Source organism: Pleurodeles waltl, chromosome 4_1, assembly GCF_031143425.1.
Source record: "Pleurodeles waltl isolate 20211129_DDA chromosome 4_1, aPleWal1.hap1.20221129, whole genome shotgun sequence".
Taxonomy (NCBI): Eukaryota; Metazoa; Chordata; class Amphibia; order Caudata; family Salamandridae; genus Pleurodeles; species Pleurodeles waltl.
In genome coordinates this window covers 156,957,336-156,985,311 of record NC_090442.1, presented here as the reverse complement: position 1 = coordinate 156,985,311, position 27,976 = coordinate 156,957,336, and the positions used below count along the sequence as shown (strand labels likewise).

The 27,976-nt window shown below is 42.9% G+C and overlaps 1 protein-coding gene across 2 annotated transcripts; it reads right to left on the bottom strand.

Annotated features, from left to right (window-relative positions):
- Positions 1–246: 246 nt before the first annotated feature.
- Positions 247–27,976, bottom strand: STMP1 (short transmembrane mitochondrial protein 1). Of its 2 annotated transcripts, XM_069227957.1 has the most exons (3): positions 27,863–27,976; positions 3,492–3,545; positions 247–1,320 (listed from the first exon to the last, which is right to left on the bottom strand). In XM_069227957.1, the coding sequence occupies exons 1-3, from the start codon at positions 27,875–27,877 to the stop codon at positions 1,246–1,248; spliced, it is 144 nt and encodes a 47-aa protein (XP_069084058.1). In that variant the 5' UTR covers positions 27,878–27,976; the 3' UTR covers positions 247–1,245. The 2 variants fall into 2 exon arrangements, with proteins under 2 accessions (XP_069084058.1, XP_069084057.1); XM_069227956.1 differs by lacking the exon at positions 27,863–27,976 and having other exon boundaries at positions 3,492–3,581.

Genomic DNA, 27,976 nt, shown 5'->3' with positions numbered 1-27,976 from the left:
ACAAGAGGAAGGAGGACAAAAGACAGGGGAGAAAAGGACCAGAAAAGACACAAAAAAAGAGAGGTGATGGGAAAAAGAACAGAATGATACAGATGGACACAAAGACAGGAAAGGAGGTTAGAACAAGAGGAGAGGATTCAAGATATATGTGACTACTTCATTTGGAATACCGCAAACAGTAAATAAACCTTGACCTGTGATACAATGCGGGGTACTACACCCAAAAAGAGCAAGGAGGACTCAGTATTAGTGAAACCATGGTTTTACTGTATCAGGGCGAAACATGATTGCGACTCACTTACATTAGAGTATTTATGGTAGTGCCAAGCAGGAACATAAACACAGTAATGAGGTACAAAATCAAATACTGCACTGCATAAGTGGTGCATCTACTTCAAAGCAATCACATGCCTGCTGAGATGCTAAGCAGTGTGGATCAATGGCACGTATTAAACATTATGAAGACACTCCCACATTTGATCACTCGCATATGAGCAAACAAAAGCACAGATTTTCAGAACAACGTTTGATAAATAACTGAATGATTACCTGCTGTAAATGCAATAAAAGAGAGCAGTATTTCAGAGTGGGGCATTAGAAGCACACAAGGCGATTCAGACAACACAATCACTTATGCGCGCTGCTTCTTCTGCATGCCTGATGATTTCAGATTGACATACACTAGAAGTTACAAAGAGTTAACCTAAAACAAAAACGTCATCATAGGCCCTACCAAACTGCTAGATATAATGTATCTAGCACCATTTTAAGTTCAACTTCCATTATTGTCATTTGGTCATCGGTGATGTAATCATACAGGTGAAATCAGGTGCTACTGTCCCAAATTAAATATATAATAATAATAATAATGAGCAGGGTGGAATGCTGTGCATATGTGCAAAATCATAATGTAAATACCTACCCACCTCTGCTCGCACATCGCCACCCCAAACACAGCATTCTGCCACAGATTCATGTACACATTAGGATGCTTGCCATCTATAAATAATTCTATCCTAGTTTCCTTGGAAAATTCCAAGCAAGTCTCAGAAGCAACAAAGCACCTTAAATGCTCCCTTCACCTTGGACGGTGAAGATGGCGAAAGCAATGCTGTTCACACCGCATAATAACAGAGGAGGAAATGCTAGAGCCTGAGACATAGTATGGAACCAGGCAACACGTGTGAACAGCACAATGGCAATCACAGGGCCCTCCTAATCCAGCATGGCAGCAAATGTCCAGGGTCAATCACTTGGGGGCTTCTTCTTGGCCTCCACGTCTTTTTTGATGTTCTCCAACTTCTTTCCAAGGTCAGGGATCTAATTTACAAATGGAATAAAAAAGGAAGTTAAAAAAAAAAAATCCAACCAGATTACAAAAATGTTCTTTTGAACACTCAGTTTGCAGAAGTTGTGTGTGGGTCCCTTGATATACAGCTTCTTACAGTTTGTGTACCACCACTTTAATGCCTTCTTATTAAAAGCAGGGACTTTCTTTTCATTGACTCCAAGAAAGTGCTTTTAACTTCATGGGATAACCAAGGCAGGGAACCCTGACTCATCGGTACACTCCAATATCCGCACACCCCTCACTCCCAGTGTTACTCTTTTCAATGTCCTTCCTAGGGTAGTGATCTACACCCATGTAATGATTGTACATATTAGTGGAAAAATCAGCTATAGATGCCAGGAACAAAGGAGAGGAGAGCAAAAACATACTTTACTAATTTTTGTACCCAAAGTATTGGGGGGGGGTAACAGACCACTGTTACCCGTCTCCCAATTGACTGGCTCCGAACGTTTGGGTGTTTCAGCTTTGCAAGAATATTTTAAAATGCATTCTTCACACAATAACAGGTCAGCGTGAAAGGTGCATCTTGAGGTATATTAGGTCTGGTGTTCGCCAAGACCTTTCGATTTTACTAACATTATATGATACACTTATAGTAAGTCAGCCAGCCAGCCCTCTTTATCCATTGGTTCATTATTGCCATTCACCTTTTCCTTCTGCTCACTATAGCGCACGGTATGGGGCAATGGGCCAGCCCAAGTCAGCCATTGGCTAACTTCACTGTGAGTGACGGCACTCCGCTCTGTTACTAAGAGCACATCCATACAATGTAGTTATCTTCAGTGCCAGGGAAACATCTTTTAGGTTTTATCCATTTTGTTTTTTATAACACCTAGGAACCAGCAGCTCTTCAAAAATAACATTTTAGAAAAACCATAACAAAGCAAAATAAACATTGACAAAGCCAAAAGGCTGGCCGCCCATGCTGGATTTGCTAATTCTTGCTTTTCATGATCTCCTGAGGGGGTACAAACCTAACATGTGAGTTCCAGATAGTTTAGGGGTTCGCACCGCTGTGGTGAAAAGTTATTTAAAAAGTCTTGCCGAAAAGCCAGTTTGTGTGCACGCATCTTTCAGCAACAGATTACTACTGCCAATCCATGCAGAAAAAAAACAAAAAAAATCAAACGCTAATTTATTTTCAGATTCTGCAAGTCATGTTTACAGAAAGCTGTGATCCCTCTCCTCTTCCAGATTGGCTTGCAGTAGAAAATGGATGGAGTTCTTCCAGACAGCACTACAAAATTGGGCATTGCCCATTGTCTCGCCATGGAAAGGGTCAGTGGTTATGGGGACCAAGGTTTCTGCATATGTGCGAATAGCAAGTCTGGGTTCTGCAAAAATCAACAAAACAGAAGCAGCAAGTGCAGGTGGAGAACTCTGCTCCGAGGGGATAGCACTTTGGACATGTCGTGTGACATTCTAAGAAGTATAACTGGAAACCTGCAAGTGGCAGTTTTCCAGGTGTACTCCTGGGAATGTTTGAGAATTTAAAAAAAAGACATAAAAATGCGTTCAGGTGGAGATCTAAATCTCCACCCTTACTTTTATGTTCTCGAATAGGACCCTATGATTTTCCGATGCTCTTTTACTGCAACATTAGAAACCACCTTGTACTTAATGCAGGTTATAGTAGCTACTACCCTACAAGTGCTGCCACTGGAATTCTGCAGCTGCAGAGACTTCTGCATAGTTAAGGATTCACTGCACTTGCCAAATAATCCACCATCTGCTGCATAATTTGCCGATAAAAAAGATACATGTGACTTGCAAAAACGAATCAAAGTTACTAAAACAAAAAAGTGCCACATGTTGTGTGTCATGCAGTGAGGTCCCCTTGGCACAGATTAACTGGTCACCTTTCCGTCACTGACCGCTGTTTTCCAGTGTTAAACTACTGCTGAGGAGGAATCTTTTGCGAGACAGTATTACGAAGTAGAGAAACCGTGGACGAAACGACGCCACATAATTTCCTGCTGCATAATTTCTTCAACTATAAGTCACATCATTCCAATGGCCCCGTCTATAAGAAGCACTTTCTGTCACTTTCAGCATGCAGCTCAGACGTAATGAATGCTTCCCTGGCTCACCCTTGGATAGCCAGACTGCCAAGGCTTGCAGCTTTTTTAGGGAAACTTACCTGGTAGTTCTGAGCCAGGTACATCCCCACCACATTGCCGAACGCAAAGCCAAGCTGCAAAACAAATAAATACATAAATTACCATAATCTATATGGGATCATTCTCCCGCCAAGCCTTTTCATCAGAATCAGGACATCAAAGTAAAAGCAACTCGAACCATGTGCATCACTGAACACCACGTCTTAACAACATCTGGGAAAACATTTAATCTTGCAAGTTACTATTAAAGGAAAATGCACCACTGTCATATGTTTGGTCCCTTTTGTAACAGAACAAGGACAGTGATTAAAAAGTGAATTTATCAGCAATATATTAAGTTAAATTTTCCGAAATCTATAAACACAATAAAAGCAGGCCGAATGAGAATTTATTTCACATGTTTATGAGATAAAGTATACAAGATATTACAATATAAAGTACACAGTAGGGTCAGCCTCAATTTCTCGACAGATGAGGTGGCATCACTCCTGGAGGTCAGAGGCTCTAATGAACAATGGGTTGATAGTGGACCGGTGTTTCTAAGCCTCATCGACAGACACACGCTGAGCAGTAGGAGGACTCGGTACAGATGTTCTGTGTGCGTGGAGCGTGCACAGTGCCCATCTGAGTAGGGAGCTTACAGGAGGCCAGGTTCTCAAGTGTCAATGGGTATGGTGAAATTGTGAAGCAGTTTGCCATGGCTTAAATATAAATAGGAGCGCTGTAATATTTCAGTCCCTTTATTTATTAGGAGCTGCCCCATCAGGACCTCGAATTTTATCCACTGGATTCATTTTCGTGCAAAACACGCCCTTTCCAAAACACCAACATAACTCATCCTTATAAATGTATTAATTCCTTTCAGGCACAGTGTTATCCTTTTGCAGCACAGTACTACCACTTGCTAGGCACCAAGTCTCAATGCTCCCGGTTTGCCTTCTAGGTTCACTGCCGTGCAGCAGAATCCCAGAGACCTCGCCTGATCACGACAGGCTCACCTTTCTTGCTGAGCACTACACTTCCTAAACGACTACCTAAACATACCAACACACAGGTTAACGCCTAGAATCAGAGAAGGCAACTTCACCACACTGGTCACTGGCCCTGAAGTAAACCATTTATAAACCCATTCATACGTCAGCAGGACAGGTTTACTGGCACCCCTGTATTTCTGTTTCTAAGTCCTATCACAGAAAAAATGCAACTTTAGAGGGCCGAAAATATTCTCACCCAATGGAATCATACTGAGCTCTGCCCCATGCCCTCAAAATAAATATCGATCTTTTGACTTTAGTTCAAAAACCTTGCTCATAATCCAGTAGCTTTCCTCTCTAGTCTTGTGTTTGTCCTGATCATTTGGGTCTTACCATGTTCTGATCGAACGAGTTGTAACCTTCTATTGCTGAAGACAGGACCTTGCACTGAAGTAGACGAGTATATATTTGTTCTCCCTGCTACCTTTTCTTTCCAACTCTCTTTAAAAAAGAACTGACACCCAATCCAATACCTACCTTCTAACTAAACCGAATCCCGAGACTGCATTAGACAGTTAGACATCTGGCAAAGGGTGATGGAGGAATATGCTAAACAGGGTTGACTCTCCAAAAACCGATGGTAATGTAAGAAGTTTGATGTGCAAAGCATAAACCTTCCAACAAAGTTTCTGTCTCTTGACAACCAATGCAAACCATAAAGGGCTGGGGAGATGTGATCAACCTTATTTAGTCACAGCAGAGTTCAAACTGTGGAAATGTGAACATTTCGCAGTTTCATGACCTTGACTATTACTAACAGATCAACTCATTTTGTAGAACAGGCTGCGACATCATCCTCCGTTTCTCTCTGGCCCTTTTGCTGAAGCATATTCTTTCAACTTTTTCAGCTTCCTTTAAATCTGGTGGCTTGTGGGCCAGCCTACACAGCATCATCCATTAAGCCTAAAATGGAAAAAGTCTGACATTGGTTTATGGCTATAGCTATAGAAACATGGCTGGAGGATCAAGAAAGCTGTAGATCATGGGTTCTCACAAATATTTTCCCAGGGGCCAAAAGGTTTTGAGTGAGATGTGACCGAGGGCCGCATTGATAATAGAAGGGTGGCGGTTGGGGGCTTAAAACCAGGAAAGGGGGAGGAGGTTCCTGTAAGGTGAGTGTAGGTAGGGGAGGCGAAGCATATACATCCATTGGCTGGATTGCTTAATGAGAAACCAGAAAACCTGGGATTATTCCCAGCTTCCCTATATTGTGTGATCCTAAGCAATTGTTTAATTTCACTATCTCTCCTTATTCTTCGTTATCATATATAAAAGGACATTGAAATAATTGAAATACAATCCTTCTGTGTGTGCATTGTACAAAAACTTCTCCTGTGTTTGATTTAATAAACTAATGTTTTTCATGTTTTATAGGATCCCAGCCCAAAATGTGCACTTAACAACAGACTTGCATTATTTTCAGGGTGTTTGGGGGTGAGGGGAGGAGAATGAATGTAAATTCATGTTTGAAAACTTGCTTGAAAAAAATACTTCTCAGTGCACTGGTATAAAGTGATGTATTAGGGGGAAACGGTTCTTCGTGTTAATGAACTACACTCTTTGAACTTTGAAAACACCTTATCATATTTCTACACTTTTGCTGCAAGACGTCTTTAAAAATAAAGGTGTTTCTTAAAGTTAGGCTGTGCAGGATAAGCTAGCTACAACCTTTCATGAACTTCAATTAAGCTTGAAATACAGGATTGCCTATTTATTTAACAGTGAAGAAAACAGCAGCCTAGTGCTGCTCTTGACCTGGGGGCCACATGTAAAGGTCAGGAGGGCTGCATATGGCCCTCGTGCCGTACTTTGAGTATCACTGCTGTAGATCATAAAGAAGAATTGGCAAAGCCAATAAGTCTTGCTTTTGAAAGGCTTTTGCCGATCTTTTGACTTTTCCAATGCTTGTTTCCAATGCTGAACAACATCAGCAGAACAAAATGGCAAAACGTACGGTCCCTGAGTGCTGACAGCCTACAAATGCAAATGTATGCACTATTACTCTGTAGTGGCCATTTTTTGGATACGTTTAAGTTACCACCAAACAGCCAGATGGTCACCTTACTGTATATAAATACAATTTAAAAAAAAGTAGAGCAAGTGGAAAAGCAACAAACAAGCTGAAGAGTGGGTAGCAACAAGGACAGCAAGGGGCCGAGAAGTTAAGGGTAAGACAGGATGTGGGGAGTTCTTAAATAAAAAGGTAGTCCCTTAAATGCTAAGTATTGAAGGATACAACTCTTTCAGTCAGAAACCGTGTGCATCAGCTATGATCAAGAGGAGTGATACACACAGTAACACTGAATAAGAAGTAAACAAATGAGATAGATAAGAAAGCCAACCAATCATGAGCAATCGAATGACCCAAAGCCCACTCATATTATTGTACACAATTGGTAGGTCAAGAACAGACAAGCTACATCGGTTTTTATGCAAGACCTAAATGGTAAGGTAAATAATTGATAACCATAGTTAATTAAAACCAATGCCAATTTAAAACTCATTACATTGTGTGGCTAATGAGTCAATTACAAAAAGCAGACTCCGGTAGTATTTAATTGATGTACCTCTAGACTACTCACTTTCACAGTGGACTGCCCTCCTCCCACCAGTGGTTATAACGCTTAAAACTTGTCTGTAAGAATAGTACAAGAGTGGGGTCTTAACAACAAGACCTCTCTTATGGCCATGTATATACAATAGCAGTACAACGTAATTAGCGACCCTAAATACCCACAAAATCAAAATAACGAGTTTCCATGTTCCCGAGCCTTAAGTCTAAAATCTAGACATACTTGATTACACCGCATGATAGATGATAACCCTACAACTAAACTCCGATATGTCACAGCCTGCTCAGTTTCCTGCGCTTAGCCGAATAACTACCCATCCGCAAGCACCCGAGAACACTAGAAACAGCAGCACCCCTATCCGTTCTGACTTTGCGCTACCATTTCAGCAATATTTGACTGTTTTTGAAAGACAGCGCCATAAATGTAGTCCCCCGGCAGGCAAGAAGAATTGAAGAGCCACTTAACCAGCTAATGAAGGCTGCCCTACATGAGCATATACCTAGGGCCATTAAAATGTGTTTCAGGTATGTTTTCCTTTGTTCGGCCAACGCCGGGCATTCACAGAAAACATGAACAAGTGACTCTTGTTTGTACCCACAGAGGGGACAAGAGTGAGCCCTGAACTGCTACTTCCAGGAAGGGGCATTGTCTTTAGTTTCAGTCGACAGAAAGCACAGAAGCATGAATTGATATTTCAGCGATTGCGTGAAAAATGCTGATAAATATTCCTGTGCTTGGAGGGCTTTATATGATGATAGTACTGTCCAGGTATGCCGTCTTTTGGCAAGAATGTTCTTGTCTGTTGTGAATGACAGTAACCGATTTGCACAGTTTACCATCTGATAGAACTCCGCTTTGCTCAAGCTCATGCCCCAGACGTTTTGCAGGCCCAGTTCCTTTATAGAGTTGATTAGATGATTTCCCACATGAGCCTAGTGTTGCAGTGCTGTTGCTCCTCGATTTCACACCAGCATAGATTGCTTGTAGATCCTGTCTCTGCAGCTCGTAGTCTCCAGCAAAGTTTTACGTGCGTGTTTTTGCTCTGAAATTTGTAGATTTTTAATCCAAATTCTAGCTGATTTTGGAATCTGGAACACCTAATGTATATCCTTTGTGTCAGCAACGGAAGGATACAAGTGTTCAGATGAAAATGAGGAGGAGGTGAGGAACAAACACAAGGAGAAGGAAACTCACCACAGAAAAAGTAAACAAAACAGATTTACAAGTAAGCCAACCATTGTTAAGCAATGTACAGAGGCAAGGGTTCAATGGCTCTGTAGGCTAACCTTTTTCCTACCTCTGCAGATAAAAGTTTAAACCACCATTTCTTCCAGCAGGGCACTTAAGCAAGTACCCACATACTCTTCATTCCACACTGGCTAGGGTATGTCACAGGTGGGAATAGAGGTAAATGGGAATACAATCATCATTCAATCAGGAACCAATGACAAAGATCTGAATTTAAGTCCAAAAGAAGGCCATTTACATCTGTCGTTTTTAAGGCTGAACTTTCGAGGAACCTTGTATATACTTTGTGGGCTTACAGCCCACCCACTGCTTTTCATTTGTTTTAATGTCCTTTAAAAATCCTTGCTTGTGGTCAATCCTTCCTCTTTGCCCCTCCTTTTTAGGTTGAGCGTAAGACCTATTGTAATTCTTCTGTGGGCTTCCAGCTATTTCATTTCTTAGTTTGAGTGTCATTTAAAAATCATTGCTTCCTAGTGGTCAGTCATGTCTCTTTGTCCCGCCTTCTTCTGTGTGGGAGCAGTCCTGTTTATCTGATCTGTCTGGGACTTTTTTACTTTGTTTCCTGCTCATGTCTAGGGAAGCTGCCCTTCCCATTTGCAGAGCATTCCTGCGCTGAGTTTAACTTAGCTGTAAAAAAGGCCCTCTCTCAGCTGCCTGGCTCCCGCACTACCTTGGCTTGGATTTTCTTTACTGAGTGTGCCTGCAATCCCGGTGCTTACAGCAAGGGGGGAGGATTGCTTGTTCACTTAATTACTTGTTTAGTTAATTACTTGTTATAAATGAGCTGTCTGTAACTCTGACTGATGAAAATGAAACTAGAGCCTTCTTTTAACCGAGGCTCCGGCTGAGGCCAGTCTTGTTGGCTGCTCTGGGTTGTCTTTTCCTCAATTCCCTCCCCTCCCCTCTTGTGCCTCATATTGTGGGAGGCCCTCCTCACAGCTCCACCAAGCATGACTTGCATTCAGCCAGCAGATCAGGGCTCTAGACAGTGCTGCCAAGCATCCCTCCTTGTGTAATTAATGCTATGCAAGTTGGGCTCTGTTCCGGACTGCTGCTTCGTGCAGTGTACCCTGTGTGACCATCGACATCACTTGGGGTGGCAAAGCTAATTACAGGTTAATGCAGTTTACTTTAAAGAGAGCATTTTATAAAGCTCCCAGTCATGACGGTTCTGCCGCTGTGACTAATTATTACTGTATTGCTCACAATGTGGGAGAAGCGGGCAGACTTCTAGATGGTGCTCCAGCCTGGGTTTTCCATTTCTCCTAGCTGGATGTGCTTTCTCAGCCCTGTCCTTCCCCCTCCTTGTCTGCTGGGATCTTCTGGCCCCACAGCTCGTTGGTAGCAGCTCTGGAGGTGACATGGCTGACCCCTGACGCTGCTAGTATTTTGGGGTTTTCGCAGTGATGTTTTTGGCATTTAAAATGTGAGAGATGGTAAAAGCATGTTTCTCACCACCGCAAATACACGTTCACACGCGCCATATTGTGTCTCAGTTCCAGTCAAATTTATCTGGGAAAGGAGAGCACGTCTGCGATAGATAGATTTTGAAGATATTACACAAATGCTTTTAGTTATATTACCCACCAAAGTCCATAAGGTAGAGAGAGATTATAATAAAAGCGTTTGCACTCAACTCGAATGTGCCCTCCTTAGTTAGATATACTGTACTCAGCACTCGCATTGTAAATTGTAGGTCAGGATCATTAGTTGTGCTCTTTTCATGTTAAATCTAATATCATTTCTGCTGCATTTATTTCTAACGGGGCTACAATGTTTGATCATTTGACACTGGTAGCGCACTTAAGCAGATTCATTTATTTATGAATATTATTTGTGCCTCCATGTGTCCCAATGCATTAACGCTCCGTAGCTTTTGTAATCATGTTGATCCTTACTGGCAGTGCACAGATAAAAGGAGGATGGAATGGAGAGTGAGTGGCTATTATTCTGTCCTGAGGTCACAAGCAAACAAACGGACAGACCTAGCTTGACCGGAGGAGCCAGGGGTTACAATGGCTGCAGTGAAGCAATGTTTCTGTGTTACAATATGCCAGCTAGACGCATTCCTAAACCCCAATCCCCACCCCTCCAGCTTCCTATCAGAAACTTTGTGTGTGTGTATATTGGCAGAGGGCTTCAGCTAACTGGAGTGTAAGTGTTGTTTGAAGTGTACTGAAAAAGCTCTGACTGTTAGAATTTTGCTCTTTTTTTTGTGCCAAGTTCACAGAGGCCTGGAGGGGAAGGGATGAAGAGGTCATTCAGTGCCCTACTGCGTTTAAGACAACACAATACAAAGCATACCTTGAGGCACACTTTCTCTTTAAAATGTTTTCTTATTCCTGGCTATTTGTTCCCTTAAAAAATACTCTTTACACACCACAGCGGGGGGTTTTCACACATCACTACCCCTGCATGTTTGATACTTACTTTGATGGTGCTAATGAGGCCACTGTTTTCTTTCTGAACACACATTTCAATTTCAGTTTTTTTTATCCTTTAGTGAGCTTTGAAAGTATTTGTGCGTGGATGGATTAGAGCATTTGGTGCAATCGGTATGGCGGTTGGAAGTCGGGGCTGTGTTAACTCTTCTTAATCATTTTAGTAGCAGTGCTTCAATCAAAATAGTAAAATAAGCCACTGTGAGCAGAGGGAATGGTATATGAAGATTTTGAAGCTGTTCTTTACATATTAATTACAATGACAAGTGATTTAAAGTTTTTTGCTTTTGATTTTTATTTGTTCAAGGTTCCCCTGTGCAGCTAATCGATTTAGCGTAGCTTCACAGCGCACAGTTCGCTTTCTATTTGCACCCAACTCTGGGAAAGATTCGAGGGGCGGAGTCTTGCATCACCTTGCTTTACAAATAGTGACCCCACATTGGTTTGTCAAGAGTGCAGCTTAGACGCTTGTGGACCAGACAGTGGATTGAGCAAATTTACCTGAGTGCATAACCTCTAGGTACAAATCCACTCCACACAATTCCACAACTAACAATTCCAATATATCCCATATAATTCCACTCCAAACCAAAACACATGGGTAAAAGACATTGTAATTTACAACACCAATAGCTCTAAATCTCGCAAATGTGAGACCTATTGCACTGCATATGCTTGTTGTCTTTTGTTTCCTCCCACGGAGCAGGGACCACGTACTGTATCTTTACGTTTTGGATGTTTGTCTGTTCCTTTGTGGGTCTATTTCTTTTTTTTTTTTTGCCTACTCGTGTTACACTGTGGGTGCGTGTTCAGCTTCAGGCCCATAGCCGCTTTTATTTTATTGTAGCGCATTCGTCCCTCCCACCTCCTCCCATGTCGCTGACATTATTTTACATTCATACCGAAAGCAGCTCCCAGGCTCAGCCTGGGATGGAAAGCAATTTGCACTAATTCTTGTGGCTTTAACTCTGCCCTCTTTAATTTCCTCATCAGCCGTAGCCGGAAAAGAACAGCTGTTGTGCTCCGATCAGAGCTGCTACGATGGGGGTGCTCTGCTGCACAGTGAGTGTAGGTGTGCTCTCTTGTCCCTGTTTGTATCAGTAAGAAGGGGGGGTATGCATGCAGATCCCACAAGCCTGCATTGAAAAACAATGCCTAAAATGCAATTCACAGTTGATTTAGTCAAACATTTAGTGTCCATAACGAGAAACGGGCACAAATACATCGATCAAAACATTGAGATGGCAGCTCTGGGAGCCACAAGTACATGACTGGGATTGCCTCTTTAACAGATACCTTGAAACCACCCTTGCTTCCTTCAACTTGTCTTTTTGGGCATGATTTTGTAGTTTTGCTTACGGGGAATCGGAACGAAGGGAAGCCAAATGGATTGCCAAAGGGGGAAAAACTATACAGGTATGTAGGGAAAAAGGCATGTCCTCCACGCTCGCCTTTCAGTCAATGTTTGGTATCTGTCTGCGTGGACATTCGAAGGACAGTGCACTCTTTCAGTGAGCATCTTTGCTTAAAGTTGCCTGGCAAAAAGTATTTCTAATCTCCTGCGAAACCCATTTTATCCTAAGCAGCGCTTTACATTGTTCGATAGCACCTGATACTCTTGAATGGGACTCCTCGTTTTTCTAGCACCTCATTTTGTATAACCATAACATTTTCTCCCACCAAATCTTAGTATTTCTCAGTCTGGTTTAGTGATACAGACACAACAATGCGTTCACACAGCCAACTGACATGGAAAGCGCTACCTCCTCCTGAAGATAGACATGCATACAATTACAAATGCACAAGCGTTTCATGCTCCTAAAATACAACGCAGAGACATACACGCATGTGCACACACACAAACACGCACCAATGGAGACAGCCCCACAAACACACATGCAAACTCAGGTACATGGCAGGACACAAGTACCAGCAGAACATGTCATCCATGTCCGGGCTGCTTGATGTCCGATAACTGCATCTGCCATATTAGAAACAGCCCTGCCACAGGCTGCTTTCCAGTCACTTCTTGCTGCTAGCCCGATAAAGCCACTACAAGGAATTTAAATGGATCTGCTGACACAGTCTCTTCCCCCATCCGCTCCTCAGACAGGCGTGCGGGGCAAAATCACACAGCAGAGTGAAAGAATTCTGCAAAGTGAAAGGTTCAGGTTATAGGGGGCGGCTGAACCCAGACTTTTTTTGTTTACTTGTAGGCACAGGGAGAGCAGAGTCCTGTTACCTACCCCAACCGCCCTCCCATTCCCCAACAACCCGCCCTCCAATTCATCACCCTCACCTGCCCTCCCATTCACCACCCCCATCCGATTGCCAAAGGTAATAGCTCGCCCATAAGCAAGACCTATTGGCTTTGCCAATGCTCGTTATGTCCGGCTTGACAATATAGTACATATTTTTTCCCTCTCTCATGCTCTTTTAGGTTGCAGCCTACCAGACAACACAGCTGTCTGGTTTGCTAAAGAAATCTTGGGAACATTCAGAAAGCTGACCTAGGAATGCATTCTGCTAGTTGCTTGCCATTGTCTTTATGGTTTGCAACACACATTTTCTGGCTTCCCATTTGATGGCTTTATTTACTTTAGACTGTCCAGCTTAAGTTCATGCCATCCCTTACCTAAAACAAATTTATAGTTTCCTTTTGAGTGCTCTCATTCTGTAAAGAATCTGGTAAATCTTGTTCTGATCTTGTCACATTCACTATGCATTCAAAGCCAAAGTTCAAGTATCAGGTTTGGTCTTTCGAGGGTGCCCGATTACTTTAATTTCTTTGACTTCAAAGTGAGGATTTATGGTAGTCTTGCTGGATAATGGATTTAGAAAAGGTTTTTTTTCTAGCATACAACTTTTAAATGAACTGTGTAAGTATTTCAGAATATCTCCGAATTAGGAACACAAATGAAGCAATTTTTTTTGCTATTTCTGAAATGTGTGGGAAACAAATACTTTAATATGATCAAAACAAATCATTACTCTAGGTTTCCACACATTTTCGTTTGTGCACTGCATAGTTTAATTAGTACAACTGTATACCTGTGCAATACTCCACTTTACGTTACTCCACTCTACTCTGCAGTACTCCACACCACTGCACTCTACTCTGTACCACTACACTTTACACCACTGCCCTCTGCACTACCCCACTCTACACCACTTCATGCTACACTTCTCTACTCTATGCAAATGTACTCTTCGCCACTCTATTCTACATCACTCTAGTCTAGGCCACTGTAATCTATGCCACTCTGTAGTCTATAGCACTGCACTCTATGCCAATACACTCTATATTGATGCACTTCACTCTGGAACACAACTCTATGCCCTTGCACTCTACGCCAATCCACTGTACACCACTCTAATCTACAGTGCACCACTTTACTCAATGCCACTGTACTCTACACCACTTTACTCTACGCCATTACACTCTATGCCACTATGCAAATGTACTCTACCCTGCACCGCTCCACTCTGCGCCACTTCACTCTACTCCGAAACAATCTACTATATGCCACCGCACTCCACGCCACTCTACTCTACTCTACTCTACTCTAGGCCACTGCAATCTACACCACTCTACTCTTAACCAGTATACTCTATGCCAATGCACTCTTCGCCACTATACTCTGCACGCTACTGCTCTCCACGTCACTCTACACCACTGCACTCTGACACTTCGCTCTGGAACAGTGCGCTCTCCACCACTGACCTCTGTGCCATTTTACTCTGCACTACTCCACTCTACTGCACTGCACTCCATGGCACTATACTCTACACCAATCTGTGCTACTCTACATCACTCTACAGCACTATACTCTACTCTGCTACTCTATGCCAATCTACACCGCTCTATGCCACTGCACTCTATGCCACTCAATGTCAATCGACTCTACTCTGTGCCACTGCATCACTCAACTCTACACCACGCTGCTCTGCGCCACTCTGCAAAACTGCACACTTCTCTGCCCCATCATTCCACAACGCTGCACTGCGAGCTGCTGAATTCAATGCCACTGCCCTCTATGCTGCACTCTGCAACACTTCTACACCAATGTATTCTACACCAGTCCACTATACTCTATGCCACTTTAAGCAAGTGTTTTAGGAGGACTGTCGTCTGTACAGGCACGAAAACACCACAAAGCTGAATGTGGGAAAACAGGCATAAAAAAGAAAAAAAATTGGTATAACATAAAGGCTTTTTTATAACATTATCATTCGTCATGCCTGTACGTCCACAGCCATTCCACTGCCTTAAAGTGTTCAAAATAGAAGCGGCAATCACATTAACCACCGGCGACCCAACAAGAAAAGAAGGTTAAGGATGACCAGCAGTTACGAGACTCGAGAGAATAATGATCAGGAAATGTAGCCAAGATCCCACTTCAGTGAAAGCAACAAAAAAAACTAGACTTCTTTTATAATTATCCTTCTATCAGGCCAAGAACAAATATGATGATGAGGCTCCTACTCAAAAGGAGCAGACACAGTTGAGCTCATCCTTCTCTCGTGGACACTGAAGCAGCCCTTCCCACTGTGGTCATCACTCTTGACGATGCCAAGGGATATTAATCCGCACTAAATCAGGAAACCACCGCAGCAGCATTAGTCCGACTTTTTGCTGACTCCCTGACTGACACAACAGAGAGCTCCCAAGGAATGTGCGAGCTGTGTGTGCTTCTCAACTAGTCCTAAATCTTGTTTGACGTTTGTTATAATCTGCCAGTATAATCAGTGGATTCGTTTTATTAAAAGGGGTGGGGCTTAGCCAGCAGAATCTTAACTAACGTGCTCACAAAAAAAGGAAAAAGCACAACCACACCTGGATATTTACTGTATATCTCACTTTACGATGTAGTGTGCTGGACTTCATCGGAATTCTGCATCGGCCAATGTAGACTGCAGCACTTGCAGTAATCTAAGCAGATAATGTTGAAATAGTTCGCAATGAGCTGTGAAGATTAGTTTTATTTAGCCCGAATATATAACACGGCCAGCAACATAGTCTACCAGGGAAAGACATGGGCCTGCCAAGATCACCTCACTGCCTTAACAATCCTTGAGATAACCTCCAGAGGGAGGGGACGTGCAACAAATAAAACAACTTTTAAATTCCCTTTTCTATGGTCTCTGTTTAGTTCTTTCACCACGAATATGCTCTCGAGCACATCTGTGCTCTACGAACAATAACAGAACAGAACTGTGTACAGTTGTCAACGACCCAAATACTACAGTACTGGTGAACAGGGTGTGATACGTTCATAGAGGTACAAGTGGACAGCAAACATCAAGCAAGGTACATCTTACCTTGCAGGAATCATCAGCTGGTGACGCCTCTTGTTATTAACGCCCTGCATAGCATCTTTGGGAGTTGGTCAAGTGCTGGTAATGGTGCTTACGTGTTGATAATGTAGTTTATCAGAGATTCCTGTATCTTGCCCTTCTTTATAATCACCTACGTCCAGACTCCAGAGATGTTACCTGTCTTTGAAGAGGAAGCCGCAGTGATCAGTCAGCTGTGGAGCGTTCTGAGTGCTCGTCTCCGACCACCCCAGGCCTCGCCTGGTATGCAGTAAGGATTGAGGAAGATTTGGGATTCTCTTCAGTACTTTCCATTCCAGACCCCCGAAAGTTTGCTTGGCTCATGTTACCATGAATCCAGATGTGAAACCAATTCAGGAAATAGTCCAGGTCGGCACTACGAATAAGGACGAACTAGAGATGGCTCAGTAGGAAAGAGCTTTCCTCGTAAATAAAATTGTCTGGATTATTCCCTACCCCGAGTGATGCTGAAAGTGAGCCTTTATTACTTACACTCAGTTTGTAAGTGACTAGTTGTCCTCAGGACCAAAGAAAGGACATCCCATTTAACACCACTTGTGTCTAGGAAGGTGGTACCACTTTAGCTCCTCAGGCAAAATACAGTGGAGACCCTCTCAAGTTCTAGTCATTTTTAGCACACAGTGACCTGCAATATTTGGCTTTTCACAACAGCTTTCTACTGATAAAGCTGAGCAGCTTTCTTGTCATATCTTACCAAGGATGCTATGATATATTCTTAACAACAGCCCATGGCTATCAGACTGCACAGTATCCCTTGATCACTTTAGAGCAGCCTTTGTAAAGAGTTAAACTCTTCAATCAGCCTATACTGGATTACTTACTCCCAAAGGAGGATCTCAGGAATTGGTGAAATACATTGGCCATTTTCCACATCTTGCCCCAGGGGTGGCCTGTGCTGGCAAAGCCCCTGCAGCCACATTTGATCATGAACTAAGAACAGCTGAGGGATGCATTATCATTAGTTGTCAACAAAACAACAAACCGACTCACAAAAATGGATCAACTAGGAACTTGGCGATGCAGGATCCAGGATATCTTCCTTCACACAGATCAGTGTGCTCACTTTGACATGGCATTTATACTGGGGAAAACTAAGGACTTGGTGGCTAGACATTTCTTGTGGCTGCAGCTCACCCCTTCAGTGAAGACGTATGCCAAGAGTGTGTTGTATGTTCACAGGCTAAAGTATCCCAATAGAAACCTCTGCCTACTCCAGCTTTTGCACATTCCCAGAAAGCCATGGTCTGTAATCTCAAAGGATTTAATTGCCTACCAAAGTCTAGGGGTATACATTTATTCTGGAAATGCTCTAGGTGTTTGGTGGACCTCCTGAAGAGATAAGAAAAGGTCTGATACCATTCCACTAGTTACCATTCACAGACAGATGAGCAGACCAAACATCTGAACCAGTGACTGTATCGGAGGTGTTTCCTTAAGACCAGACAGCAGTACTGGGTAGATCAGTAATACACTATAAAATCTGAAATAGTGATTTGAATTGATCGCCTTTTTATTGCCTCTATGGAGTACATCCAAGAATGCTAAGGTTATCTGGCAGCCATTCTATAGATCAATCAACAGTGTTAAACACAGACCAGAATAAGGAGATAGGGCAGTGGTTTAGTTACCAGTAAAACATTTGGTGCCAGTTGTAGAGAACTGAAACTTGGACAACTAAGAAAAAATGAAAGCACTGGCCTCTCAGGCCCATTGGCTTAGGCTACTTCCAGGTTAGATGGTAGTATCTTAGAAATAAAGCTAGCAGAGTCACTACAAGAGAAGGAATTTTGCAATGGTACTTTGTCTGGCATCTGTGTGTCTTGCAATGACTTTAGTTTGCTTCCGGACTCCTGATTTCCCTACACTTTTTTCTCCTTTCCGGTTCCCAAAGCTTAGGAATTTGCCTTCTAACTTTTGGAAGGATTCCATCCTTGGTAAGCTCTGAACACTCCTCTGTACCACTGGGCTCGATATCTGCTGGCCTGAAATATGCTGCTATATCCAACATTATAGTAGAGTCTCCTGGTATTCATTTCACACTCTACACAGAATCTTTTTTAGGAAGTTTGCTAAATGATGTTACTGGCGCTTACATGCTGTTAATACTGTTTGCTACTGATTCACATGTTGTGTCTCTGTATGTAATACGGTACTACCAGGCACCAGAGATGTTCCTTACCATTGAAAAGCAAGCTGCAGTTTTTATCATCTCCTCCCTTCACCCCTCTCAACACCTCCACTACCCCAGGCCTTGCCTAGTGTGTGTATTCAATCTTATGTTCAGACAGGAATATATTGCATTTCAGGCCCCTAACAAGGGGGCGGTAACTAAGACTTGGGGGAACTATATACGCTCTTTCCTTAACAGCACTTTCAAACAGCAGAAAATAAATGCCAACCGTACCCATCAATGCAGCAGCAGAGGTCGCTGTAAAAGCCAGTAGTTGGCAATAAAAGCCATAAAAAGACTAACATACTGGCATCAGTTGAAGTATCATTGGCCTCCTGCATGTGGCCGTGAGTGAGCCATATTAAAGCAAATCAACATCACTGTAACGATTCACAGTAAGATACACGGTTGAACCATTCCACACACCTAGTATAAACACACCTCTCGCTAAAGCCACAACATCGCTTTAAAATTACTAGCTCGAGTGACGCAATTATGTAGGGTCTTTCACTCCTGCTAAGCAATTGACAATCAAATTCCCGATGTTGAAAAAAGAAAGTGGTTAGGCACACCCACAAATACACATAAGTCTCTACACAACTATCCCAAGATGAATGAATAAAATATTTCTAAAGTGCGCAGCCAGTCAAACCTGAGCGTCCCAGTCCCAAAACCAGAAATAAAGAAACTAAAGAAGAGAGGCACTGAAGAAGAAAGGAGAGCCAACTCGATAAGACGTTTTGTAAATCAAAGACGAACTGGGGTGGAGCTCCAAGTTTCGCTACCCAAAGATGAAGGAATGATCACAAATGTCAGTCTTTCAGTATATCGCTGTGATAAGGAGTCCATGCCCTGATGACCTGAGGGCCCAAGTAGCTGTGTACCCGGGTAACAGTTTCTCGACTATTCATTGCCTCTTCCAATGAAAGGATTGTAGGCCTGAAGAGGCCGACTGACACCCAGGTACATTGAAGATAACTCTCACAGCAGAATTGTGGACTACTTTTAACTGATGGATAAGGTACTACTGGCACCACCTGGACCTTTAACAGTGAGAACCAAGTAGCAGACATGTCTCATATCTAAGGGGCAAAAGTGAGGACAGAGTCTACCTTAGTGCTCAGATTTCTAGCTGTCTGCTTAGGGAGTGGTGGGGGACCAAGTTTCTAAGGCCACCAGGAGGGTGACCACGTTAAGGTAGACAGACCGAAGATGATGCTTTCAGCTAAATCTTGGGGAACTGAGGTTCATCCACCTGGATACCTCAAAAAGATAGTTTTTAAAATTATTTTACAGTGTGCTCTCCCTTTTGGATTGCGCGACAACCAGCTGTGTGATATCAGTCTAAAATAGAATTTGGATTCCAAAAGGACTCATGAGATTGGCAAATGGTGTTGTATAGACAGTAAACACAGTCATACTAATGACTGGCCCATGTGGCCCTCTGTATAGGAGGAGGAAGCTAGCTGATTGAAAAGGGGTTAGTGAGATGACCACTATGGTTTGTGAGAAAGGAGGATCCATTCTTGTGCACCGCCACCGATGTCAAGAGTAAACAATCAATTAGAACTGCACTGCAGACTGTGTTGTAAGCCAGGGAGAGATCCAGGAGGAAGAATGTGGCAGAGACGACTTTATGCAGAAGAGCTTGTAGCATTTTTGTGGCAGTTAACATGGCATTTCCATTGATAAAGTGTTGACGGAAGTCAGACTATATATACAGGGAGTGCAGAATTATTAGGCAAATGAGTATTTTGACCACATCATCCTCTTTATGCATGTCGTCTTACTCCAAGCTGTATAGGCTCGAAAGCCTACTACCAATTAAGCATATTAGGTGATGTGCATCTCTGTAATGAGAAGGGGTGTGGTCTAATGACATCAACACCCTATATCAGGTGTGCATAATTATTAGGCAACTTCCTTTCCTTTGGCAAAATGGGTCAAAAGAAGGACTTGACAGGCTCAGAAAAGTCAAAAATAGTGAGATATCTTGCAGAGGGATGCAGCACTCTTAAAATTGCAAAGCTTCTGAAGCGTGATCATCGAACAATCAAGCGTTTCTTTCAAAATAGTCAACAGGGTCGCAAGAAGCGTGTGGAAAAACCAAGGCGCAAAATTACTGCCCATGAACTGAGAAAAGTCAAGCGTGCAGCTGCCACGATGCCACTTGCCACCAGTTTGGCCAGATTTCAGAGCTGCAACATCACTGGAGTGCCCAAAAGCACAAGGTGTGCAATACTCAGAGACATGGCCAAGGTAAGAAAGGCTGAAAGACGACCACCACTGAACAAGACACACAAGCTGAAACGTCAAGACTGGGCCAAGAAATATCTCAAGACTGATTTTTCTAAAGTTTTATGGACTGATGAAATGAGAGTGAGTCTTGATGGGCCAGATGGATGGGCCCGTGGCTGGATTGGTAAAGGGCAGAGAGCTCCAGTCCGACTCAGACGCCAGCAAGGTGGAGGTGGAGTACTGGTTTGGGCTGGTATCATCAAAGATGAGCTTGTGGGGCCTTTTCGGGTTGAGGATGGAGTCAAGCTCAACTCCCAGTCCTACTGCCAGTTCCTGGAAGACACCTTCTTCAAGCAGTGGTACAGGAAGAAGTCTGCATCCTTCAAGAAAAACATGATTTTCATGCAGGACAATGCTCCATCACACGCGTCCAAGTACTCCACAGCGTGGCTGGCAAGAAAGGGTATAAAAGAAGGAAATCTAATGACATGGCCTCCTTGTTCACCTGATCTGAACCCCATTGAGAACCTGTGGTCCATCATCAAATGTGAGATTTACAAGGAGGGAAAACAGTACACCTCTCTGAACAGTGTCAGGGAGGCTGTGGTTGCTGCTGCACGCAATGTTGATGGTGAACAGATCAAAACACTGACAGAATCCATGGATGGCAGGCTTTTGAGTGTCCTTGCAAAGAAAGGTGGCTATATTGGTCACTGATTTGTTTTTGTTTTGTTTTTGAATGTCAGAAATGTATATTTGTGAATGTCGAGATGTTATATTGGTTTCACTGGTAATAATAAATAATTGAAATGGGTATATATTTGTTTTTTGTTAAGTTGCCTAATAATTATGCACAGTAATAGTCACCTGCACACACAGATATCCCCCTAACATAGCTAAAACTAAAAACAAACTAAAAACTACTTACAAAAATATTCAGCTTTGATATTAATGAGTTTTTTGGGTTCATTGAGAACATGGTTGTTGTTCAATAATAAACTTAATCCTCAAAAATACGACTTGCCTAATAATTCTGCACTCCCTGTAGTCTAAGATATTTTTCTTCGATATAGCTTGAAATCTAACTATTTATTTATTTTTCAATAATTTTTACCAGTAGAGACAGCAATGAAATTGGTCTGTAAATGATACCATAGTCAGATCTGCCGATGGCTTTTTAAAAAGATGAACCACGTGCTGATTTCCAAGTTGACAGCACTGAGGAGTAAGTAATAGACAAATTTAACAAATGTCGGAGATTAGGTCCAGTGGTGGATTAGCCCTTTGCAAAGACGCAGGGAAGTCAGGAATCATTAAGGGAACCTGATTTGCAATTCCTAAGTTCTAACTGTATGTTATCTACCAAATTGGTTAAGGATACACCCCCAGGGGCAGCCAGGCTTGGACTGAGGATATACCGTGAATAAGAATGTTGTTGAATATATCCTGCTACATTGACAGCAGCCTTCTGTTCTGACTGATCAGAGCTACACAGTTGCTGGTCACAAGCAAATCATGTATAAACTCAGCAATAAACTTGAGATATTCACCCAGGTCTGGGGAGCCTTCCTGAATTCAGCAGACAGACCCCCCATGCAGCCCCCAACCCCCCTTTGCAGGTCCTGGCTATTGGAGCAGGGGAGCTTTACCACCCACCGCAGAAAGTCTTTGGTGAGTACACCTGGTGATAGACTTGGGGATCTAGGCGGGGGACCAGGTATGTTGCGACTGATGTCCTCTCCCGTACTCAACCTTGTTACCTCTTACCGTTTCCCTCCACTCGAGAGAACCACTCCTCCCCCGTAGGCAGCAATCTCCCGTTTATTGATGTTCATGCATTACCGCATGGCCACCAAAGCCTTAAAGACTGACGTATGCTTGTTGTACTGTTTCCTGGAGATGTACATGCTTACATACTTACAAATGTCGAAACATAAAAAGAGAGAATTAAGTTGAGCAGTAACATTTTTTTTTTTAAATGCAGCAATTTTGTCCCGGAAGAATGCAGCCAGGCTGTCACAGTGATCTAGCGATGGAGAGATATTCCTGCTACCTGTAGAGGGCTGAAGAAAGGTGCTGACTTCAGCAAAAAAAATATCTGGGTGAAATATGGTAGGAGAAGAGAGATTTATCAGTAATCAGTTTATGGTTAGATTTCAATGATATTTTGTCTGCCTCAATTGCAGCAGTGCTGTAGTTGCAACGCCACAGGCATTTACACTTACTCTGTTCATTTTTAAGGGAGTCATTGAACCATGGGGAATTGGGCAAGGGGCGTTTAGATTTAAGATTAAGGAGAGATATGTTATCAAGAGCTTGGCAAATCCAGATATTGAAGGTATCCGTGTCAATTGATAAGTTGCTCGTTGGCAGTAGTGGTGTGTCAATCAAGGCATTATTAACATTATCAACTGTAATTTTACACCAGACTCAAGACAGTTTGAAGCGGGTGGGGTAAAATGGAAGGAGCTGGGGATAAGATACAAAAGAAAGATGGGCGTGTGGTCCATCCAGAAAAAACGATCAGCTGGTGAATTAGAGATCAGGAGGTCTAGAGTGTGACCAGCGACATGTCAAACACTTGATATATATATATATATATATATGTGTGTGTGTCCTACAACATGCAAAGATGTGTATGTGTATCAGACCGGGAAGTGATTCTGCAAAGTTCTGGACAAATATTTCCCACAGGTTCTATGGGCCAGCATGCGACAGTCACCAATAAATTGTAAGATGGAGAGGGTTCAGCTGGAGAAAAATATCCCCTCAGCCTCCAGAAATTGTGAAACGTTGTTTAAGGAGTAGAAGAGCTGGGAATGATAAACAATGACTAAGCCACCTCTCGGACATGCAGGGCCATTGGAGCTGAAAATGTTGCAGTTGTCAGGAATGGCCAAAGAAATAAAATGATTATAGCTATCTTTAAGCCGAGTTTCTGTAAGAAAAACTAAGCCAGGTTTGTTAGAGGAGAAAAAGTCATGCAGTTCTGTGTGATGTTTAGGGAGTGATCAAACATTTATGAGATAGCAGGATAGTGCGCAAGTTGGAACAGAAACAGGTGAAGCAGGCACAGTGGACAAGATTTGTTTACAGCAAATATAGGAAAGGGGGACTCCTGGTAGTGAAGAATGTTGTTTTAAATAACACGTAACATTTGGTTGTAACAAACAAAGTGACTCAGAAGAGCAATAAAGGGAAGGAAAAACACAAAAAGAGGAAGGCAAGCCACTGAATAAGGAGTAACCAAATGAGATTGACAAAGGTAACCAATGGTAAGCAATGGGCGGGCTGCAAGGCCTCTGTACAGACTCCCCAGCTTTTTGCGATTTCGCGAATAACAATTTTTCTGGAAAATCTGTGAACAACAGCGATGTCCAATATTTTAAGTAAACCTGCCGCAAAAATAAAAGAAACGGTTTCCTGTGTTATGTTTGTTTTTCTTCCTTGTATATGAAAGGGCTGCCAGGCCACAGGAGAGCAAGACAAGACATCAAACAACGGGCAGGATCGTCTTTTTGGAACACTTGTACTGCCCCACTCCAGTTAGCCTCTCTCTTACCCCCAGGACGTCTAAACGAGCACAGATTAGCACAACAGGTATTAGCTTGGGGCTGACAAGGATAACACGGCCAAGCATGCACCATCATTTGCCCACTGCAGGCTGCACCTCCCTGCCTGCGTTATGAAAACGATGAAAGGGTAGGGAGTGAGAACTTAAAGCTTTTGAAGCTAGTCCCCCTTTCTTTTGTTTTTTTTTTAAAGCCTTATCTTGGTAACTGGCCAGGATAATACTATACATTCAAGACAAATTTTTTCATATACGCCAACAGCCCCGATTTAGATGGGAGACTTATTTTTCAGCCAAAAATTGCTTTATTTTAGCAGTCTCCCACCTAAGTTTCCTTTTCCTCAATGCAAGTCGGGGGCAGAGGGGAGCAAAATCTCCTAATTTTGGTTCCAAAATCTCCCCCTTTCTAGTGTCAAAATGCTGGCATGTGTGTGTTATTCATTGAAAGGGGAGGTCATGTATTATAGCGAACAAAGCTGTCCTTGAGAAATGGGAGACAGGTTCAAGTCGCATCAACGGCGCAACATCCTGTGATCCTGGGCAGATCATTTAATTTCCCTGTCCCCAAAGGAAAAAAAATAATCTGTCCTTATGTAATTTAATCTGGTGGCCATGTAAAGTGCCGCAATGCCCTTTAGTCGAATTTACACTATATAAAACTGCAAAACAGAATGCAAGAAAAACATTTCTGTGAAAAGTAAGTGTGTTTATGTTGCATTTCGTGTTATAAGGGCTTCACAAAAAAAGAAATCACTTAAAATGGGTAAACCTTTATTTAGAGTGTGTCAAACACTACATATGTGTGGTTTTTGAATTGCTGCATATTAGCATGTTCAAATTAAAAGTAAATTTGCTGTTAAATATTTACTGAAATGTGACAAAACTACATTATATAATAGAAAAAAATCATGAAGCTTGTCATGTGCAAAAGGTTCCTGTAAGTACTTCAGGCCAGATCTACAAGAACGTGGCGTATCAGCTGTGATGCAACACTTTTATTGTGGCCCTCCCACCCCCCCATGACATGTGTATGCCGTATTTACAATACGGTGCACCATGGTGCATCTCAGGAAGATAGCTTCAGAATTTATGATGCTATTGTGGTACTTTGCAGGATTAGCGCCATAAATTGTGGTGCTAATCCTGCAAAGAAAAAGGGAGGCCCGTTGAAAGTAATTGGTGTGAAATGATGCTAAAACTGGTCACCTTTCTGTTGCTTATTGTTCTATTTGGGCATTACATTGGTACTAATTAGGTGCAACCAAGGCCCGGATGGTGTTACCAAGTTTTAAAATGACCAAATAATAAGGAAATACTATACAAAAATGTGCAGCATTACGCTGCATAATTTGGCTTTTCTTGCCACATAATCCTGCCTCATAATTTGGCCCTCTTCTGTCGCATAATTCCAGTGGCCCTGATGACAGGCGAACAGTTGGTGGCAGAGGGGACAAGAGACACTTGACAGCCAGCTCACCCCTGTGTGTTGATAACAGCTTCCTTCAGGGAGCCTAAGCCTGGTATGCAGAGGACAGCAACACATTAGCAAGGTCAGGTTAAAAAAAGTAGTAGTTTCAAAAAAGGAAGCTCAGTGAAATAATGTATTTGCCTAAGATCATATAATTTGATCAAGTAGGAAGCCAAGAGGGATCAATATTTTTTTCCATGCTGCGCAATTCAGCAACTAGATGGGTATCTCTGACATCAGAGGTTCATGCTTTGTTGTTAAGTCTTGGAGGATAAGATTAGAGTGTGGGTGACAGGCAGAATGCTGTTGTGAGTATGAGCAGACCATATGGCTGGCTTTTTCCTGCAGATTATTTTTATTAGGACAGAACTATTAACTGTCACCAAAATAACGTGTTCCAAAAACTCAATTGTATGCAGCAAAATGTTCATTTTTCTGCCACAAATTTTGACAACCCAATGCCGCAATATTCTGGGGCGGGGTGGTCTGACTGCAAGCTCACCAGAGATCTTTCACAACTAGACAGCTTGAGCTGCCTGGCTGGCTAGATCTAAAATCTATTTTAGATTTTAGCACTTGAACTGTTTTAAAAAAATTAACTTATTTGGAGTTTTAAGGGGAGCCATACGTACAATAAGGCCAATGCTGGGCTCTTGCATGGTCAGCTGAGAGTTAGAGAATTAGTTAAGCGTCCGGGGTAGACAAACCCTCAATCAAAAGTGAGCTATATGCCCCTATCTAGTAATCCATTAAGTGGGAGTGGTAGGATTGCACCTGTAAAATGGGATGCAATTCATCTGAAAGTCGGGAGATTGCCCATCGATCTGCCACCGAGTTTTTGTAGTCTAAAGACTCCTTGGTGAATCAGGTGCAGATTGGGTGATCATGGTTTTCTGGCTTGAATATATTAAAAAGTCAAAGTTTAAAAGTAGGATGCCAATTTTACAGCAGAACTTGTGGAGTGCTTTCCAGTCTGGCTTAACATGGTCATCAGGTAACTGCACTGTGACGGCGCAGCACAAACACACAAACTAGGTTCTTGTTTACCTGCTCTTCTTTGTAGGTTCTGAAGCCAATCATCAGGGCCTTTAAAGTAACCATCAAGAGCCAGGAAGAAATAACTTGTAGAGCCAGGAACGGTGCAGATCTTGTTGCACTATCGGTGTAGGGAGCATTTAGGAAGAAATGTAAGGGTGCAGCCTAGGTGGAGAAGGAAGCCAAGGCCCCATTATGCACCTCTCCCATCTCAGACGATTCTCTAAACGGTGGGTAGGAAGTGCCACGCTAAATGTGAGCCACCTTCCCAACTTCAGCATTCAGCCTGTACATTGGGGTACGTGACTGACTAGTAAGGAGCACGCAAACGAACAAAATTGAGCAATGCCCTATTTAAAATAAAGCCACTACTCTGCATGGGTGTTCAACTTACACCAATGCAGAAGGCGCCATGGGTGCACAGCTGCCCCCGGAGCGGTGAAACAGGGTCAGATAAATACATCTGTGCGTTAAAGGAAAACCTAAAATGTTACAGTTGTGTCTCCAAAATCAAGGACTTGCATGTTTCTTGCCACCTTCGTTTGGGGGCTTCAATTGGCATGTTTTGATATTTTGTCAAAATTGCCAGTTTCACAATGTAGTTTTCGAACATTTCCACCCAAATTTTCAAAATGCCTATCAATCAATCAATCAGTGTATTTGTAGAGCGCATTACCACCAGTGAGGGTCTCAAGGCGCTGGGGGGGGGGGGGGGGGGGGGGTGCTGCTACTGCTCAAATAGCCAGGTTTTGAGCCGCTTCCTGAAAGTCAGCAGGTCTTCGGTCTGTCGTAGGGGTAAGGGAAGGGTGTTCCAGGTCTTTGCAGCGAGGCGGGAGAAGGATCTGCCTCGGTCCACCTTCCCATATCACTTTCCAGGTTCCCTGGTTCCAAAACCTGTGCTACTGTTACCTCCACCCCCGACCAAGTACTCCCGACCTCCATTCACGCTCCTATGCCCAACAATCTGTTCCATAAATACTTTTTGTTATTGAAGTTCATCTGTTTGCAATTTTATATAGCATGAACTCGACAGGGCGGTACTGAAGCTTTTTACGTGAGCTCCCTTTTACATTACACAAGCACAAGGGGAAATTAATTGATATGGCCAGAATCACAGGGTGTTGCGCCGACGCCGAGACTCGAACCAGGGGCCCCAGTTCCAAGGGCGTCTCTTCTGGCCCTTATTCCACATCCTCTCCCCATTTTGTCCCCAAGACCACGTGCTGAGCACCAATCCCACAGCGCTCTCACTTACCAAAAACTGAAGCATTTTTCCTTCCAAAGCGAACTAAAATAGGAAAACTTTTCATCCAAAAAGTCTCACTTCCGGTGTCACAGGATGTACCTTCTCTCCTCACTACCCAGCGGG